This window comes from Bos mutus, chromosome 4 (genome assembly GCF_027580195.1).
Source record: "Bos mutus isolate GX-2022 chromosome 4, NWIPB_WYAK_1.1, whole genome shotgun sequence".
Taxonomy (NCBI): Eukaryota; Metazoa; Chordata; class Mammalia; order Artiodactyla; family Bovidae; genus Bos; species Bos mutus.
Genome location: NC_091620.1, coordinates 110,242,765 through 110,264,178, shown reverse-complemented (window position 1 = coordinate 110,264,178; position 21,414 = coordinate 110,242,765). Strand labels below are relative to the sequence as shown.

The window sequence follows — 21,414 nt, the reverse complement described above, 5'->3', positions numbered from 1 at the left end:
GACTGAACTACAACAACACATTCTGGGGAGACAGGGGAATCCCATCCTGTGATAGGCAGATGTAGCAGCTGCCCCTGGAGCACAGAGGAGGAACACCTCACACAGACCTGCAGGGAGACTGAAGGCCTGGGGTCCAGGGAGGAGTGGCGTTTGAGGAGAGACCTAAGAAACACAGGGAGATTAGCAGGCAAAAGTGAGACAAGGCTTTTCTGTGAGAGAAGACGTAAGAACGAGGGAAAAGGGTTGAACAGCAATATACTTTGAGTGTGCTTGGGGTCGGAAATGCCTGGGCACCCAGCTGGAGTCAGGGCTCAGCTCAGTGGCCTCGAAGGCCATGCTGTTAGACGCCTGTGCTTTTTCTTGCCGATTGGAGGAAGCAGCTTCTGTGTGGACACTGCCTATTTGTGTTCTGGCCAGGATTCCTAGAGTAGAGTGGTTAAGGGAGTAGATTTTGGAGTCAAATTTCTTGGATTTTAGTCCCAGCACTTAAACTGATTCCAGTTTCCTCATCACTGATACAGATAGGATGTGATGTGTGTGTGTGTGTGGGCACAGATGTGTGCAATCATTTGTGTCTGACTCCTTTTGACTCCATGACTATAGGAGCCTGCCAGATTCCTCTGTCCATGGGATTTTCCAGGCAAGAATACTGGAGTGGGTTGCCATTTCCTTTTCCAGGAGATCTTCCCGACCCAGGGATCGAATTCTCATTTCTTTCATCTCCTGCATTACAGGCAGAGTCTTTACCAGCTGAGCCACCAGGAAAGCCCGGAATAGTGGTACCATCACCATTAAAATTGTTACAGAGTCAGGGACTACCCTGGTGGTCCAGTGGTTAATACTTCGCCTTCCGACACAGTACAGATTCAATCACTTGTCAGGGAATGAAGACCCCACATGCCTTGGGGTCAAAAAAACCAAAGCATAAAACAAGCAGTGTTGTAACAAATTCAATAAAGACTTTAAAGAAAATATGGTCCACATCAAAAAATCTTTTTAAAAAATTTCTTTACAGAGATCAAAAGAATTCATATTCTATGATGCGTAGAATAGCAGCTGGCACTTTGTATCATTTGCTTGTTCAGCTAAAATATGTTGCTGTGGTTAGGTAGATAATCACAGTCTGGTAAGTCCCAGCTAGCACCTTGCAGAATGCAGACTTTCAAAATCAGTTTATTTTTGAAATTCAGTTTATTTGTTTTGTGATCTGCCTATGTGACTGATGAAAAGCTTTTGAAAATGCAAAGTGGCTTTATTTGCTCATCCTTTTTCCCTTCTGAACTGAAGGGATTTGGATTTTCTTTGAAATTGTAAGCTTTTCCGCTTCGAGATGCAGGGGGTTTTAGAAGTGAGGAATGAGGCTGGAAGCTGCTGCTGATGGCGTTAAGTCTTTCCATCTGCTACACAGGAAGGACTGAAAGGAGGAGTCCAGGAGAAGTTTACTTCCTGAGATTCTTGAGCCAGTGATTTAATCCAGCCTAACACAGAACAGGTGTTTAGTTTCTGGTGCTTAGATTCTGGAAATAATGAATCTAGGCCTTCCCGACACCATAGCTTATTATCACATACAAAGATTTTGAAATGAACGTATCTACTGTCTTTCATGCTGGGAAGGATTGAGGGCAGGAGTAGAAGGGGACGACAGAGGATGAGATGGTTGGATGGCATCACCGACTCGATGGACATGAATCGGGGCAAACACTGAGACTTAGCGTAGGACAGGGAAGCCTGGTGTGCTACAGTCCATGTGGTGGCAAAGAGTCGGCATGACTTAGCAAGTGAACAAGTGTTCCAAGGTATCCCCCCTTTAAACGTTTTACTTGGCTTTCAGAGCCCCTAGTTAGTTGGAAAATATTCTGAAATGTTAGCTCCCATGGCCCTTGAGGAGTTGCCAGTCTTTTTTATGTGAAGATTCTAGAATCCTTATCCTACCAGTATGCATGCTAAATTGCTTCAATCATATCTGACTCTTTGCGACCCTATGGACTGTAGTTAGCCAGGCTCCTCTGTCCATGGGCTTCTCCTGGCAAGAATACTGGAGTGGGTTGCCATTCCCTTCTCCAGGGAATCTTCCTGAACCACGGACCAAACCCGTTTCTCTTATGTCTCCTGCATTGGCAGTGGGTTCTTTGCCACCTATTGCCACCTGGGAAGCCCTATCCTACCAGTATTTGGCAGCTAATTCCTTTAAAATTTCCCAGAAAGTGCATTTTGTTACTAGCTGATTACATAGACTACAGTACTGATGGCACTTAAAACCACTTGTTTTTAGTTTTGTTTTAGGAGATTGTTTTTTTTTAAAAACTATGTCAATTAGGATTATTTTGGCAAGTAAATAGTTTAAAGATAGTCCTTTTTTTTAAATAAACAGAGTATTGGAAAGCCTAGTGGATCACCTTTTTTGTTATCAAAATGGAAATATTTATTATGATCCAATATGAATGGAAACAGAGAAGACCATCAGGCGCTTCTTAATTGTATTTCTTATGAAACTCTTGCTCTTGAATTCTTGATTTCTCTGTTTTCTGTGATTCCTGTCCCTTTAGGTTGGGTCTGTTCTGTAATTAGCAAAAGTACACGTCTGTCTTTAGGCAACAACCTAATCTCTGTGGCCATATGTGCCGAAGCAGTGTAATTACAGTGTAGTAATAATTGGACCCCGTGACTGTTTCTGTTTTAATTATTTGAAATCATCTTATCTTTCTATTCCTTAAAGCATGTTATTGAGTGAATCACTGGATACCATGTTTATATCATTTCCATGGAATTAAATATATGTTAATTAAATTTACACTAAAAAATTCTGCTTCCTTTTATAACATTCTGAATAGGGTTTTTTCTCTGTCTCAAGCATCAGTTCAGACCTGAGGAAATCAAATATTATTTAGAAAATGGTTCTTTACATTTCGCTTAATTTCTAGAACAAAGATTGGATTATAGATCTTTCTGGCTAAGGAACTCTGGGTTGACATAATAGGTTGTTAAAAATTTTCAGATTTAGTTTGTGCATTAGGAATTTCCATACATGTATGCAAATTCTGTTTCAATAGTTTGATAGAAAATTTAGTGATGGGTACCCATTTTCAAGAAATACAAGTACTTGGCAGACTGTATGTAGAAAGTGGCATTGGACTGTGTTCGTATTTTAACTTTTCTCTCCCTGTTTTTCCAGCTGTTTTTATTTCAGTTGCTGCGAGGGCTGTCCTACATCCACCAGCGCTATATTTTGCACAGAGACCTGAAACCACAGAACCTTCTGATCAGTGACACGGGGGAGTTGAAGCTGGCAGATTTCGGTAGGAAAGCAGTTAATTACCAGTCTATTTTGTCACACGGAGAGAATGCCAGGCATATGGCGGCACTGCGTTCGTTTAGGTGCCCGTCTTCTGTCGTTACAGATCCTGGTAACATTCTTTCAGGAGTGAAGAAATTTTTTTTATGATCAACATCATGCTTGATGGATTTTTTTTAAAAGTCTACATTGCTTATTAAAGTCTTAAATAAGCACAAATCAGATTTCATATATTTCCAAAGTTGAAGTCAGTATAATTTTGAATATAAAATACTTTGAAAGAAATCTTTTTTTTTTTTTAATTAGGAAAATGTCAAACGCATTCTTAAGTAGGATACCTTAAGGGGTCTCCCTTACTCTTGATCCAGCTTCAACAATTATTGTCAAACCTGAATTTTAAACCTCTGGACAGTTTCAGAGCATCATAAAATACATTCAGTGGTGTTTGTTGTCAGAAATCTAAGGGCATTGTTAACCTTTCCAAAAATGACTGTTGTTTCAAAAATTCTAAAGGAAGACACTGATGCCAGTTTAAAAGTGGAGGTCCTGGCCTGGCCCCATAGTAAGTCACCCCTCCCTGAAAGGTTTGGAGATTGGCCTCTTCCAGCTTAGAAGCTGTCCTCCAGCACTGACTTGAGCGCCAAAGGGGAACAGAACTGCTGTGTCCTGCTTGTTGGTCTGATGTGTCTGCGCTGCCCGCGCTCTCTGTCACATTGGCGTGCAGAGTTGATTCCCAGCATCAGGAGCGCTGATGGCAGCATGATCTGTTGACATTGCATTGCCTCAATTATTTTTGGATACATATTCTGATTAGAAATTTGTTCCATTAAGAGTGGAATGGAAATATTACCCTTGGGACGTAAGGATGCCTGAGATTGAGATACGGGCTTTTCCAGAATATGATTATCTTTTCTCACTCCACCAACCCCCCCGAGAAATAAAAGAGAGCAGGAAATGTTTATTGCTTATTTCAAGGTTAGGAGAGTGTTCAGTATGTTTGGAATTAATTTACTCTTGCATTTCGTATATTCTTTTCTTCTAAAATTGAAACAAAAGTTAACATCATTGGTGATATATTGCAGGACATTTTTTGTTCTTTTCTTATTTGTGAAAATTATGAAACTGTGTGTGTGTATGTGAGCTAGAAAGTTGTTTGTTGTCAAGTTTTAGCATCAGAATAATACTAGGTGGCTAGATGTAAAGTGTTTCAGTTCAGGGTAGAAAATGATGATGAGAGAAGAGGTGTGGAGGAGAGAAGATTTGCAGTTCCTCAAATTCAAGGTCATTATGTTCACCATGAACATATTTTTTTAGTTTGTTGATATTAGTATTAAACTAAGAAGAATTCATAGTGATTTTCTTCTGTTATCTTAATATATAGTATAAGGTATATGTTTGCATAATTTATTGTATTGAACATTTAATTTTGCTGAACATGGTTTTCTTGTGTATTTATAGAATGCATTTTTTATTAACTTTATTTTGTCTGTATAACTAGGGGAATAATAGGATTGTATCTAAGTGCTTACTAGGGATTATTTTTTAATTTTATGATGACTTTTTTATTATAATGGGTAAATTCATGTTAAAGGATTCTTACGAATCTTTAAAACTAACATTTTGTAATAGATTCAGAAATAAATTGAAATGTAATTTTAAACAACTTAGAAAACTTTTTAGAAAAGGAGAAAAATCTAGAGACTATGAACTACTCTGAGATTACAAATGTTAACATTTTTATTGTATATTTTCCCACTGTTTCTCCTCATTCTTTCTTTTTCTTCTTCCATTTATTATGTAATCCTCAAAAAAAGAAACCCACACTGTTTTGTAAGCAGTTTTCACTTAGGAATATGTCATGGACATTTTCTTATCTTATTCAATATGAAAAAAACCATTTGTTACAATGTAGATTTTCCCTTAATGGCCACAACCTAGGCCTTTTACTCAGTCCCCCATCGCCGAACGCTTTGGTTCTTTCTAATCGTCACGGTTATGTGCCGTCCCTCTGTTGAATGTCCTTGCAGAGCAAGCTGGCTGTACTCCAGCTGCAGTGCTGAGTGTTTTAAAGTGTTTGACCAGAGTGCTCTGCAGAAAGGTTGAACCTCAGTGTCACAGACGGAGTCTTCTTGCCTGGAACACAGACTTGGCATGCGTCCTGTGCACAGAGTGTAATGAGCGAGACTCACTCACCAAATGACAATTTCCTCAAATTAATTGTGCATCATTTTTGTCTTTTAATTTAAGACATGCAATTAACTGTGATTTACTGCGCTTGGGCACGTGTCTGGGTATCAGATGAAGGCAGTACAGTGGAAGCCGTGGAGGAGCTAGACAGTCAAAATGGGACGGTTCCAGGCAGCAGAACAATTAGAAACACCGGGTCTTAATTCAGTTTGATGTGTCAAGAGCCATAGCAGCGGTTCCTTTGTCCTACCTTTTTCTCTCATGTGAAAAATACCATCATATTTTGATTAGAAGAGACAGAAGGAATCTGTGTGAGCGTAATTCTTGTATTGTTAATGCTATTTTTATTAGAGAAAATATATGGCGGGGGAGACAAACACTAAAATTTACTGAGTTTATTGTGTGTGCCAGACCCTTAGAAATTCTTATTTCATTGTCTCATAAACCTAGGAAGTTATTCTAACCTACACTTTGGAGAGAGCCAAGATATTCAGAGAGGGTTAGAAATTTGCCCAAGCTTGACTGTATGAGGGTAGCTGCTCACAAAACTGGAATTCAGATGCTTGATCCATATCTTTCAAATTCAGGTGGCCCAGGGTCTTTATATTTATTTACATAGATATTTTACCTTATAAAACTGCCTAATCTTCCAATAAATTATTGATCATCACATGTGTTTATATTTATATATCAGTACTATTTTTAACCAATGGCAAATTATTAACCATTATATGTGCTTTCTACATACAACAAATATGACACTCATGCTATGAATATAGATTGCACTAATACCCCCCAAAAAATGTATCACATAATTTAATGAACATTTTGTCATTTGTAGTGAGTAGTAGTAATTCAGTAGTGAGTGATTTCAACCTTAGTCCTTTGGAGCTTTTTCCTACTGGACAAAGTAAACCAGAAGATAATTTACCTGCTGGACAAAGTACCCAGATGATAATTTATATGTAAACCCATTCAGATTTAAACAGAATGCAGTTCTGAATTCCAGTTGGTCAAAGTACTGTACTGTTTTTTTTTTCTTGTAAACAAAGTCATATTGAAGCACTTACCTGAGACTTATTTTCTATATGCATTTGGAAATAAGTAAATTAAACATGGTTTAGAATCACTGTGTTTTCCTAATGCAGAAGTTTGTCCCATCTGTATGTAATAAGATAATAAAATTGTGTAGAATACAGATTCATTTCTAAAAATGGGTTCCTCTTTACATTATTTTTGGGAAAAAATATTTCAAACCCCAAATGTGTCCACACATCAGAACCTCTTACTTAGCTTTTCCCATTTCCTGGAACACTGTTCTCCCTGCTTCTCACATGGCTGACTCCTTCTCATCATACAGCTGATAGATCCTATGTTACTTTTTCAAAAAGATCACCTCTTGAGAATTCCCTGGTGGTCCAGTGGTTACGATTCCACATTTTCATTGCTGAGGGTTTGAGCCCTGGTCAGGGAACTAAGATCCTGCAAACTGTGACATGGCCAAAAAAAATTTTTTTTAATAAATAAATGAAATATTTTTTTAAAAGCCCACCTTTCCAAAATCATCCAGTTCAACTTCTTCAATAGCACTTACGGTGCACTGAAATAATTTTGTCATTTGTTTATCTGTTAATTTTTGGCTTGTACTATTCGATTGTAAATCCCATAAGGTCAGGGACTGGGCCTGTCTTGCTCACTCTTGTCTCTGCTATGTCTGGAACCTTAGAGGTGCTCAGGAAATACTGCCTGAATGAAGAAACAATATGTGTAACAAAATTGAGTATTAGTGTAAAGACCAAGACCCACCTGCATTTCCCAATTTTTGCTTGATTCACTTTAGCAAACCAGCAGTTTACAAATTAATTCTTTCTTCATGAGTCCTGTCCTGGCTGGGCACAGTCAAGAGTGCAGATGGAGTTAGATGACCTGAGTATTGAGAGTGTGGGAGCCTCAGGAGCGTATCGAGGCTCTTACACATCAGCCTTGTATACCTGCTTGGTATTATTGTATTTGTAACCTCAGGCTGCAGAAATAAACACTCAGTGAATATAAACATGTACAAAAGATGTATAAGATTTGACGTTCCTACTCTACAGACCTTAAATGATTGATTGTACTATTGTTGAGAGCAAAGCGTATTGAGCTTTGAATTAAGAGGCCTGACTCTATAAGTAGCTTTTGTCTATAACTGTCTATAACTAGCTTATGACTTCAAGCTAGTTTTCCCCTCTGAGCTTTATACTCCTCAACTAAAAAATAAGTGCATTGAACAGATACTAAGAGTCTTCTCAGTGCTGTTTTTATTTATGTTGTACATTTCTGAAATGAATTTATTTTCTAATGATCAGGTATTCACTGGTGGGTAAAAATCAGTTGAGTGAATCCCTAACCAGTGCTACACATCCCTTCCTAGGACCTCATTTTTTATTCTGGTTTCTGGAAATTCAAGTAGGTGAGAGTCCCACTTTTGTGATATGCGTTATCACATTAAAAGAAAACTGTTGAAGTGTGACAAGTAAATGTACAAACTCACCAAGAAACTAATGTTCATTTGCAGTATGATAGTATGAAAACTAAAAAGATATGTTTCCATGTAAATGAGATTAAAGCAAAATAGATGAGTCTGTAGAGTAGCAGCTTCTTGCAATTTTTGCAAGAAGATGATGGTGTCACACACATTTTCCAGCCATTCTTCTGCTATTGTACGGGGTCATGGCCTTGCTCTGGGGCTTCCCAGGTGGCTCAGTGGTAAAGATTCCGCCTGCCAATGCAGAAGATGCAGATGTGCGAGTTTAATCCCTGGGTTGAGGAGTTCCCCTGGAGGAGGAAATGACAACCCACTCCAATATTGTTGCCTGGAGAATCCCCAAGGACAGAGGGGCCTGGCAGGCTACAGTCCATGGGGTTGCAAAGAGAAGGACACAACTGAGCGACTAAGCATGCATGCATGCATGCACAGCCTTGCTGCATGGAAAGACAGCTGGGTTAAATTTGCCTCTGAGAAAAAAAAGACAGTGCAAACTCTGTGATACAAGCATTTAAGGTCTTGGATTATTTTACTGGCTTTCTTAACACAGGAACAGAGTTAAACAGTTCTGTGGTTTTAATCAAGTAAAATTACACAGGTCTCTTTCCCAGCAGAGGTCTAAACATATGACCTTCCTCATGTTGGTAGTTTCCTCCTCCAGGCTGTTCCTTGACTTGATTTGAGAAAGGAAATTATTATAAATCACATTTTAGATTAATTTGCAGAACACTCCAGAGATGTAACTCTGCAGAGGCCATGGTGAGTGCAGGGTTTGTTTGTAATCTGCCTCTCAGAATTCATGTAGAGAATAGTAGAGAACAGAAAGAAGTCAAGAGTAGCATCTATCAACTTGATAAAATCTAAAGTCTCTGAATAAGAGCCTGTTAGTCCCCAGATTATAAACTTTTAACTGTTTTTTTTTGTCATTAGCATATACAATTTGGGATTCCCAGATGTTACTAGTAGTAAAGAACCCACGTGCCGATGCAGGAGATGTAAGAGACGGGGTTCAATCCTGGGGTCACAAAGATCCTCTGGAGAAGAGCATGGCAGCCCACTTCATGCTCTGTCTTTTCTGCCTTGTTTCCGTTGGTATGATGGTCTCTAAGTCTACCCATGTGGCTTCAAATGGCATTATTTCATTCTTTTGGGGGCTAAGAGTCCACGGTATAGATATACCACATCATCTTTATTTATCCATCTGTCGATGGACACTGGGTTGCTTCCATGTCTGGCTACTGTGAATAGTGCTTCTGTGAACATTAGGGTGCATGTGTATTTTCAAATTAGAGTTTTCCCAGGATATATATGCCCAGGAGTGGGATTGCAGGATTGTATGACAATTCTTTTTAGCTTTCTGAGGGAACTTCATGCTGTTTTCTATACTGGCTGTACCAGTTTACATTTTTATCAACACTACAGGGTAAAAATTAATTTTTAATGGGATAATGATGGTCATTCTGAGTAGTGTGAGGTGGTACCTCATAACAGTTTTGATCTGCCTTTCTCTAATAAGTAACAATGTTGAGCATCTTTTCATGTGCCTGTTGACCATCTGTATGCCTTCTTTGGAGAAATGTCTATTTAGTTCCTCCACCCATTTTTTGATTGGGTTGTTTGTTTTTGATTGTGCTATATGAACTCTGTATATTTTGGAAATTAACTCCTTGTCAGTCACATCATTTACAAATGTTTTCTCCCATTCTATAGATTGGCTTTTCATTTTATTTATGGTTTCCCTTGCAATACAAGAGTTTGTCCATTTGATTAGGTGTTATTTATGTTTGCTTTTATTTCTATTGCCTTGGGAAACTGACCTAAGAAAACACTGGACAAATTGTGTTGGAGAATGTTTTGCCTGTGTTCTCTTCTAGGAGTTTTATAGTGTGATGCCTTATATTTAAGTCTCTAAATGGACTTTACTTTCAAGAGCAATTTTAGATTCACAGTAAAGTTGACTGGAAAGCAGAGAGGATTTCCATATACCTCCTGCACTCACACATGCATAGCCTCTTCCGTTATCAACATCCCCCACCAGAGTGTTAACACTTGTTACAATTGATGAACCTACATGAACACAGCAGTATCACCCAAAGTTCATACTTTACATTAGGGTTCACTCTTGATGTACCTCCTCAGTTTTGACAGATTATAACGCCATGTAATATATTTGCCATTATTATATCATAGAGAAGAGTTTTGCTGCCCTAAAAATTGTCTAAAAACTTAGCTATATTTTTTAAGTTGTAAATGGGAACAAGAGAGAAACTTATATAAAATGCAATTAATAAGCATATTCTCCTCTATATATGAGAAATCTCTCTGTTCAATCACCATAAAGCAGATTGAAGCAATGTGGTGAGGGGTTGATTGCTAAGAATGGCAGCTTCAAACTCCATGAAAATGAGAAAATTCAAAAGTGTTAGTTCATTTTTAGCCAAATCATGCATGTGAGGTAACGAGACATCTTAAAATGCAGAACAGACGCTTCAAATAGGGCTGATCATCTCATTCTCTACTCTTGATGGAAACCTGCTGGGCAAAAAGATTTCAATATGCAAAATATTTTTTGTTCTGTACAATATGAGGGCAGATTTGTTGGCAGCAAGTCAGATAAGGAATGCAGACTGAGTTGAAATACACCAATATATCTTTTAAAAATCTACATATGAGATGACTGGAACCCTAAGGGTTGTCAGTGATGACCAGAGTGGAAGTATTATGTGATGTCAAGAATAGCACTATAATGAAATTTAGAATTAGGTAGCACTCACTTCCTATTTATGGAGAAGGAAATGGCAACCCACTCCAGTGTTCTTGCCTGGAGAATCCCAGGGACAGGGGAGCCTGGTGGGCTGCTGTTTGTGGGGTTGCACAGAGTCAGACATGACTGAGGAGACTTAGCAGCAGCAGCAGCAGCAGCACTTGCTATTTAAGACAACTGTGATTACACTTGAACATGAGTTTTCATAATCGTTAGGTAAGTGTAGAAGTCATTGATGTCCCTTATTTATGGATCTCCCTTTATCTTCTGCTCTTTGCCTTCCAAGAAGCATTTTAAAATACAGCCAAAGTCAAACTTGACTGATACATGCATCAATACTCTGATTTATTCTAGTATCGTGGATGACAGTGAGTCATTGCAGGCGAAGGCATATGTTTTCTAAAAATTTACTGGAAGCAAGAAAAGCTTACCATCTACTATGAAAAATCCAAGATATACTGTAAATTCTGTAGGTTAGACATACTTGAAAATTTTGTGATTTTGATTGTTTTTGTGCTTTAATACTATCACTTCAATATTAGTTTGCTTTCCTCTTGTTTGCTAAAGATTATTAAAATGCTGTATGTGTTGGTTTATTATTTTTGAAATAGTGCACATTCATATTCATATATACAACCCACAACTACACACAGTGTTAAAAAGGAAAAAGGCCAGATACAGGAGAGTACAGAAGAGTACATGTTGTAAGATTCTACTTACATAGAAGGCTTCCCTGGTGGCTTGGTTGGTAAAGAATCCACCTGCAATATAGGAGACTGACCTCAGGAGACCCAGGTTTGATCCCTGAGAAATCCCAAGGACAAAGGAGCCTGATGGGCTGTAGTCTCTGGGGTCGCAAGAGTCAGACATGACTTAGCAACTAAACCACCACCACTTATATAAAGAATGAAAACAGACAAAAACTAATCAATACTGTTAGATATCAAGACAGGGATTCCCCCTTGGGGGTGAGTAGTGACTGGAAGTAGGGGAGGGCTGAACAAAAGAGGGGTTTCCAGGGGAGGTCATGAATATGTACTTTAATAATAATTATTAAGATAACATTCAATGAAGGACATATGTATTTTGGAAAAATAATTCCCTTCTCACCTTGAATGGTTTCTTCCATTACAATAGATAATCATAGAAAGCTCAGGCCTTCTTTGCATTTTAATGAAAGAATAAAGTACTGCTGCTGCTGCTAAGTCGCTTCAGTCGTGTCCGACTCTGTGTGACCCCATAGACGGCAACCCACCAGGCTCCGCCATCCCTGGGATTCTCCAGGCAAGAACAATGGAGTGGATTGCCATTTCCTTCTCCAATGTGTGAGTGAAAAGTGAAAGTGAAGTCGCTCAGTCGTGTCCAACTAGTAGCGACCCCATGGACTGCAGCCTTCCAGGCTCCTCCGTCCATGAGATTTTCTAGGCAAGAGTACTGGAGTGGCTTGCCATTGCCTTCTCTGGAATAAACTATTAGACAATTTAAAAAAATTTTTTAAAAAGCAATTAAGAGCTAATTTGCTGAGGAAATTCAGTTACATGTCTGGAAAAGTATGTTAATTTTATCACATACTTTAAATATGGAGGAGGAAATGGCAACCCACTCCAGTATTCTTGCCTGGAAAATCCCATGGACAGAGAGGACTGGCGGGCTACAGTCCATGGAGTCACAGAGTCGGACACAACTGAGCATGCATGCATGTCTGTATTCGTAAGATAACCTTGATGTGTGTAATCAAGGCTGCAGATCTGAGATAGTGTAACCTTTTTCAGAAGTTCAAACTTTAAAAATGGAGCATCTGTCTAGTACATATCTGTCAAGTTATTTGACATTCTAATTTTTAATCTGAAAAGATAACTGATATGAAAGGCAAATTGAAGTGTTTCTTCTAGTTTTGAAATAGAAGTGTCAGCTAAAGAAATGAATTGAGTGAAACAACAAACAGCCCATCCTAAGTATGGAAAAAGAGTGCTGAGGACCAGCCCAGAATCGTGAACTGATGGGCAGTGGGTGAGAGAGGTCAATGAATGGGCTAAATTGAGTGCTCTCAGCAAGAGAATGGAAATCGTGAACTGATGGGCAGTGGGTGAGAGAGGTCAATGAATTGGCTAAATTGAGTGCTCTCAGCAAGAGAATGGGACAACAGGGCATGGGAAAAGTTGGAAGATTCTGAAAAGTTACCAGTAAGCTCTCCACATACTTAAAATAAGTTATGAGCATCTAATGAGAATCACTAATACGAAGACTATAAGAACAATACAAAATAAATATGATATGCAAGTATTTGGTGACAGAATTGGAAGCAGAGTATGGTGTTTTTGTTGAAGTCATCATCTAGCTTTTGACTGAATCATATCACTGAGAAAGTTTTGTTCTTTTTGTTTTTCAGAATAAAGATAACTCTAAGGGGAAGGTTGAAATCTGTTGTAATTGTATAATTAAAAAGGAAAACCTGACATTCACATTTACAGAAATTTTTTATTTTAGATTTTTCCCTGGATTTTGAAGGAACCCCTCATTATCTAGTCCAAACTCCCCTCATTTCAAAATGTATATTCTTTGGCCCAGAGGTGAAAACCCAAGTGAGCATCGTGCCTGTTACTTGGCAAGTGTTGTGTTAAGTTATTAATAATATTGGGCTGCAAGGAGACCCAAGCAGTCCATCCAAAGGAAATCAATCCTGAATGTTCATTAGAAGGATGATGCCGAAGCTCCAATACTGTGGCCACCTGATATGAAGAGCTGACTCATTGGAAAAGACCCTTATGCTGGGAAAGGTTGAAGGCAGGAGGAGGAGGGGATGACAGAGGATGAGATGATTGGATGGCACCACTGATTTAATGGACCTGAGTTTGAGCAAACTCTGGGAGATGGTGAAGGACAGGGAGGCCTGGCGTGCTGCAGTCCATGGGGTCACAAAGAGTTGGACACGACTGAGCGACTGAACCAGGGCAAGTATTATTATGACCAGTGTCTCTACAGCCCTAGTGTAGTTTCCAACAGGCTATTGATAACTTAGCACATGTGTGGATGGTCTTAGCCCTAAAATACATGAGAAGGTACAAGTGCTAACCAGATATCCAGGTCAAAGTAACCTTTGCCAACCTGGTGACCTGAATCAGCTGAACAGTGAGACCATTCCATACTAAACACTGGAACTAGGACATGTGTCTTGGGAAACTGAAAGAAACAGCACAAAGAACATAGCTCACAGCAGACTCGTAGAAAGGCTTGTTGGATATATAAATTGGAATAAAGGCTTGGTGATTTATGAATTAGAAGGAGCTACTTTCTTTCATTATATTCCTGGGATAAATTAAAGCATTGAGAAGCCCTGTGGACAAACGAAGGCTGAATTGATTTGAACGATGTTCCCCTTTAATAACAACTCAGCAGTTCAATTCAGTTCAGTCGCTCAGTCGTGTCCCACTCTTTGCGACTCTATGAACCGCAGCATGCCAGGCCTCCCTGTCCATCACCAACTTCCGGAGTCCACCCAAACTCATGTCCATTGAGTCGGTGATGCCATCCAACCATCTCATCCTCTGTCGTCCCCTTCTCCTCCTGCCCTCAATCTTTCCCAGAATCAGGGTCTTTTCAAATGAGTCAGCTGTTTGCATCAGATGACCAAAGTATTGGAGTTTCAGCTTCAGCATCAGTCCTTCCAATGAACACCCAGGACTGATCTCCTTTAGGATAGACTGGTTGGATCTCCTTGCAGTCCAAGGTACTCTCCAGAGTCTTCTCCAACACCACAGTTCAAAAGCATCAATTCTTCAGCACTCAGCTTTCTTTATAGTCCAACTCTCTCATCCATACATGATTACTGGAAAAACCATAGCCTTGACTAGACAGAACTTTGTTGGCAAAGTAATGTCTCTGCTTTTTAATATGCTGTCTAGGTTGGTCATAACTTTCCTTCCAAGGAGCAAGCAGTACTAGGTTAAAGATGCCCTTGATACCGCCCCCACTCCCCGCCAGTGGGAGGAGTCTCTTGTTCAAATCTTACCTTTTCCAAAGGCTGGAAAGAAACAGTATACAACTGCAGGGCAGATGGAGCTGTAACGGAAGTACTAAGTAAAATATTGGGTCGGACAGAGAAGACTCTTTCCATGGACATGAATAAACCCACATCAAGAAACAAAATAAAGAAAAATATTCCAGAATGGTTAGGGTGCAGATTCTGGAGTCAGATGCCTGAGTTTGAATCCTGTCCCTGCTGTTTACAAATTGTGAGTTACTTGAGTTCTCTGCCTTAATCTATCTGTTTGAAAGTGAAGCTAACAATGGTAATACTAAATTATAAGAATTAAAGCAGTTGATACTGTAAGTCATTTAAAGACAGTATGTGGCTTGTAGGCGGTTCATATAAATGTCATGTTTATTTATAATCTTTAGGGTTTCTGCTGCTGCTGCTGCTAAGTCACTTCAGTCTTTAGGGTTGAGGATTTTTTAATTAAAAACATTTAAAAATTTTTATTAGATTTTCTTCATATATGTTTTTAAGATATAATTTTCAAATGTTAAATTCCATGTACAGTTGTTACAAAATATTTGCTACATACTCCATCTTCTTTTTTATCCATTTATCTGTTGATGGACATCTAGGCTGCTTCTGTGTTTCAGTTCTAGTGAGGTGGCTGAACCTAGAGCCTGTTATACAGAAGGAGAAAAACAAATATAGTATATGATGGCATATGTATGGAATCTCTAAAAATGGTGTTGAAGGAACCTGTTTGCAGGCAATGCAGATGTAGAGAATGGACTTGCAGACACAGTGGGGGAGGGCGAGGGTGGGAGGAAAGGAGAGGTGGCGTCAATGCATGTACGCTATCAGGTGTAAGATGGAGAGGTGGAGAGCAGCTGCTGCATAGCACAGGGGCCAGCCTGCCGCTCTGTGATGAGATGGGAGAGCAGGAAGGCAGGGAGGGGAATGTATGCACGGTTATAGCTGATGTGTATTGCTGTATGGCAGAAAGTAACACAGCATTGTAAGAATTAAAAAGAAAAACATCTTTACTATACACACTGTGTTTGCAGCCAGCCCTATGCCCAGGAGCTTATATCTCCCCTCTCCTCGAAGCCCCCACTGGCAAGCCCTCGTTTGTTCTCTGTACCTATGAGTGTTTCTTTTTTGTTTTGTTCACTAGTTTGTGGTAGTTTTAAAATTCCACATGTCACATATAAGTCATATCGTACAGTATTTGTCTTTCTTTGTCTGACTTAATTCACTTAGCATAATACCCTCCAACTCCATCCATGTTGATGCAGTTGGCAACATTTCATTCTTTTTTATAGCTGAGTTATATTCCATTGTGTGTGTGTGTGTGAGTATGACATCTTTATCTATTCATCTGTTGATGGACACTTAGGTTGGGTTTAGAGGTTAAGTGTTCAAAATGTGTTTATTTTTAATTTTTCCCCCCTAAAATATACAACATGATTTCTTGCTTTCTTAAACAAGGATGTAATGTGGACTGTTATTCACTAGTTCATTCAACAGATTTTTACTGAGTGCCTGCTGTATACTCAGCGGTATGCTTGTGGCGCAGTGCACAGTGGGAAAGCAAGGCAATGTGGTTTTTGCAATCCCACTCTAAGCTTTCCTTACCATTTACAAATTAATGTTAAAAATTTCCTGTGGCTTGTATTTCAGATTAAAGAATATCTCTATGACAGTGCCATTCACAATGTCACTATCACTCTATCACAGTGCTTCCCTGAGAAGGGGACTTAGGATAATTTAATAAAAGGGAATTATTACCGTGATAAAAAATTTTTATCATAGATTTGTAGTACTAGGGCCATTCTTTGAGGAAAAGATTATACTTCATGTTAATTCCTTTAAGAGGTTGAACTTTGTTAATCAACCAAAAATTCACCAGTATTATACATTATCTCTTCATAAGCAGCATCTGAGTGCTTCTGTCAAATATTTCGTTAGGAGAGACCTGTGAGATGATAAAATTTTGCAAATCACAAGAAAACTAAGTCTTAATGAAACGTATCACTGCACCTTAGTGTACAGTTCAGTAAAGAAATGAGTAAACCCTCGAAATGTCTAGAATGAAGACTACTTCCGTGCGGTGTCACTGTTTGTAGTCTCTTAGAAGATAATCTTGCTGGAGAAATTGCTTTCAGATTGTCATAGAATCTTAATGCAAAATGGCATACTGTTTTTTTAAGGGTCTTCAGAGGTTTGCTGCTCTGTAAAACAGTGAAAGTAGTTGGTAAGAAAACTATGTGTAACCATTATAAAATGTATTCTGAGACCTGGCAGTTTTCTGAAAGTTAGACTTGATGTCAAAGTTCATTTGACCAGTCTTCTAAAATCTTAAGAGGAAATACAGACAACAGAAATTTGTGTAAATATAGGAGTACACTTGTAATTTTCAAAAAGGAGTATGTGTAGATTGTCAAAATAAATGATTTGAGATAATGTTAGATTCCTTAGCTCATTGAGAAATCAAGTGCGTGTATCTTCATTCCAATAAAAATATCAATACCCTACATTTCGTATCAGCCTCAGCTATGACAGCAAACTTAGTCACTTCTTAAATTTTAGGAATTGTTTTTTAGGTTTTTTTGTAAGTGACTTGCCTGTGGTCTGCTTTGGATATGGGCCTCTGTCCTGTGCAGAGTTGAAACTGAGGAGGATCATTTTGCCTAGAATAAGAATGTAGAAGTCGCGGCAGACTCCAGAGTCTGAAAGCATTCTTATTTTTTAATATTAAATTTAACATTTGGAAGCATACTGGTAGTTGCATGGGGCTTCCCTGGTGGCTCAGATGGCAATGAATCTGCTTGCAATGTGGGAGCCTGGGTTCAGTCCCTGGGTCAGGAAGATCCCTTGGAGAAGGGAATGGGTACCTGCTCCAGTTTTCTTTCCTGGAGAATTCCATGGACAGAGGAGCCTGATAGGCTACAGTCCTTGGGTCACAGAGTCAGACACGACTGAATGACTAATGGTTGAATCATTGAAACATTTTATTTGAAGACCTTGACATTAGATTGCACTTAGGAAATGAAATTGATTCCCATCTCTGTTGTTTCTAATAATAATAATAGCAGCACTTTAAAGTTCATGAAGTGATTTCATAACTCTTATTTTGTTTTATTCTTATAGTCCTGTGTAGTGGATGGTACAGGTCTCATTACCCTCTTTTAATTATGAGAACATTGATTTCTGCTTGTAATATTAACTCAACCTGGGTATGAGAATGACTGATATTTTAACACTGGCATTTCTGTTGAGTCTATAGACAAAAATAATTTGTCTCGAAATCATTTTACGAGATCATATGACTTTTTTCTGTCTTTTAAATAATGGCACAAAGAGTGTTCAAGTTGTTCAGATTGTCATTATGATCAGTGGTCTTCTAAATATGACAATTATAGATAAATACATTTTGCTATCCAGCTCTTATCAATGGGAATAGGTATACATAAACTGTTTGATATCCCTCCGAGAAAAGGAAAATTTAATTCAAGTTTAAAATTGGTCTTGAATCATTAAAAGTGAAAGTGATAGTCACTCAGTCTTTTCCAACTCTTTGCAAGCCTGTGGACTATACAGTCCATGGACTTCTCTAGGCCAGAATACTGGAGTGGGTAGCCTTTCCTTTCTCCAGGGGATCTTCCCAACCCAGGGATTGAACCCAGGTCTCCTACATTGCAGGCAGATTCTTTACCAGCTGAGCCACAAGGGAAGCCCAAGATTACTGGAGGGAGTAGCCTATCCCTTCTCCAGGGGATGTTCCTGACCCTGGCATCAAACCAGGGTCTGCTGCATTGCAGGTGGATTCTTTACCAACTGAGCTATCAGGGAATGCCAAAATCATCATTAGCACTTTTGCCCACTGGCACTAAATGGTTATCTAAAACTTTAGAACAAAAACATTAAAGGCAGTAAAACATTCTACCATCTGTGTACTTGCCCTTTCATTGCCAAAGACAGAATTTCTGGAACTCAGAGAGGCATTCAAAACCAAAACCAAAACTCAAAACCTTCTTTTTAACATATGTGACACCAAGCAAGGTGCTCGTTAGACTTTAATCTGCCCCTTCCCTTCCTCTCTCCAAGCTGCCCTGTCCCATTCAATCTATCAGTTCGCTGATAGTCACCATGGATGCTGGTAAGATGTGACGCACATCACTGCTGTGATGGGGAAACGAGCGGAAAGAATGAGAACTACTGTTTGGTCATCTTCATAGCTGGGAATTGTTGAGAGACACAAGTGTATGATTCATTTTATTCATAAAAATATCATGCTTGGTATATTTAGAGTGATGAAAGACCAAAAAAGACTAGAGAAATACTGAAAGTGAAATGTCTTCATTTTTGTATAATATTATTTCTTGAAGGAGCCACAAATCTCCCCCAATTAGTTGGATGGCTCTTGTCTCTCTGTACACTGAGACAGCCAGAGCCAGCTTTTGATCGCTATTTCTTTTATGGCTTCTCTAAACCTGAAGACTTTTTAAAAAAATTGTGACCCATTTAGCATTAATTAAAGAAAAATGGTTTTTAAAGTTATTAAAACTTTTCTTGGTCACATCAGTTTTGGGTGAGCTGTGTGTATTTTTCCCATTTACCCACTCCCAGTGGAATCACAGCATATATTAGCTAGTGATTAAAAGATTCTTGATCTTGCTGCAGTTAAATCTGACATTACACCTCCTAGATTTATTTCATTAAGGACAGATTTTTGGCTTGTGGATAATAAGTCAGAGAAATGTTGGTGTATTAGTTATCTTACTGCCATGTAACAAATTACCACAAAGTAAGCTTGTAAAAGCCTCTTGATGAAAATGAAAGTGGAGAGTGAAAAAGTTGGCTTTAAGCTCAACATTCAGAAAACGAAGATCATGGCATCCGGTCCCATCACTTCATGGGAAATAGATGGGAAAACAGTGGAAACAGTGTCAGACTTTATTTTTGGGGGCTCCAAAATCACTGCAGATGGTGGCTGCAGCCATGAAATTAAAAGATGCTTACTCCTTGGAAGGAAAGTTATGACCAACCTAGATAGCATATTGAAAGGCAGAGACATTACTTTGCCAACAGAGGTCTGTCTAGTCAAGGCTATGGTTTTTCCTGTGGTCATGTATGGATGCGAGAGTTGAACTGTGAAGAAAGCTGAGCACCGAAGAATTGATGCTTTTGAACTGTGGTGTTGGAGAAGACTCTTGAGAGTCCCTTGGACTGCAAGGAGATCCAACCAGTCCATTCTGAAGGAGATCAGCTCTGGGATTTCTTTGGAAGGAATGATGCTAAAGCTGAAAGTCCAGTACTTTGGCCACCTCATGCGAAGAGTTGACTCATTGGAAAAGACTCTGAGGCTGGGATGGATTGGGGGCAGGAGGAGAAGGGGACGACAAAGGATGAGATGGCTGGATGGCATCACTGACTTGATGGACGTGAGTCTCAGTGAACTCCAGGAGTTGGTGTTGGACAGGGAGGCCTGGCGTGCTGCGATTCATGGGGTCACAAAGAGTCAGACATGACTGAGCAACTGAACTGAACTGAGATGAACTGAAGCTTGTTTAGACTACCCAAGTTTATTATCTCACTTTTTCTGTGGATTTGGAATCTGGGCATGGCTTAGCTAGGTGCCTCTGCTCCCAGGTCTCTCACAAGGCTGCAGTCTGGGTGTCATCTGAAGGTTCTACTGGAAAAGGACCTACCCAAGTTCACATGGTTCTTGACAGAATTCAGTTCCTAGCTGTCTGTAGGACAGAGGGCCTCTCTTCCAAGCTAGCTGCAGGCCAGAAGCCACTCTCAGCTTCTTGTTTTGTGGACCTCTCCCGTGTGGCTACTTGATTCACCAAGAAAGCAATGAAGAGAGTCTGTAGCAAGCTAAAAGTTATAGTCCTATGTAAACTGAATATTATAAATGATATCCCACTGTCTACGCCATGTCCCATTTTTTAAGAAACAAGTAACAGGTTTCACCGATGCTCAAGGGCAGGAAATTCCCCAAGAGCATGAATACCAGGAGTCAGGGGATTGTGAGAACTACCTTACAGCCTGCCAACTTGATTTAAAAGTACTGTCCAGTTATTTTATGGTAGTTATGCTGTTTGATATGATTTTCCGTAAAGGGTTAACAATGAGCTGTGCATATAAACCCTATGCAGTGTAAGGATGTATAAAGGGTATTGGTGATGATGTTGGTGATGATGGTAAATGGTGATAATAAATAAGCATTATTGATTGGTGTTGTGTCAGATAGGAGCCCTCTGCTTGTGTATCTTTCTTGATCCTTATATAAGCTTTCTTTGTCCAGAAACCAAAATAGAAGTTTGAGAAGTTAAGTAAGCAGTAAGTCTGTAGGTTGTTCTCAAGTGACTTACTGAGAATAGACAATTCATGCCACTAATTATAAAATTTTCACTTCTCTATACAGAATAGGGGCCCAGAAAAAGGTGCCACACTTTTTGCTGGGGAGACTTAGATGGTACAATGTAAAGAAGTCTTTTGAAAGAATGAGTAGGATTTTATGAGGTTTCTGAGAAAGTGTAAGTTCTGAGACAAGTTGACTTATACACGGTGTAAGTTAAGAATGGTAATGTCAGGTTGGTTTCTTTCTTTCCCTCTGTTCTTCTCTGGTTATAACAAAGATTGGATACAACATACTAGTT

The 21,414-nt window shown here is 39.1% G+C and overlaps 1 protein-coding gene across 7 annotated transcripts in view; it reads left to right on the top strand.

Annotated features, from left to right (window-relative positions):
• The window catches only part of CDK14 (cyclin dependent kinase 14), a 664,341-nt gene that overhangs the window by 324,771 nt on the left and 318,156 nt on the right, over positions 1-21,414 (top strand). For all 7 annotated transcript variants that reach the window (XM_070369889.1, XM_070369886.1, XM_070369885.1 and 4 more), the window contains one exon: positions 3,173-3,296. In XM_070369889.1, the coding sequence (XP_070225990.1) occupies positions 3,173-3,296 (124 nt within the window). The remainder of the gene's footprint in view (positions 1-3,172; positions 3,297-21,414) is intronic.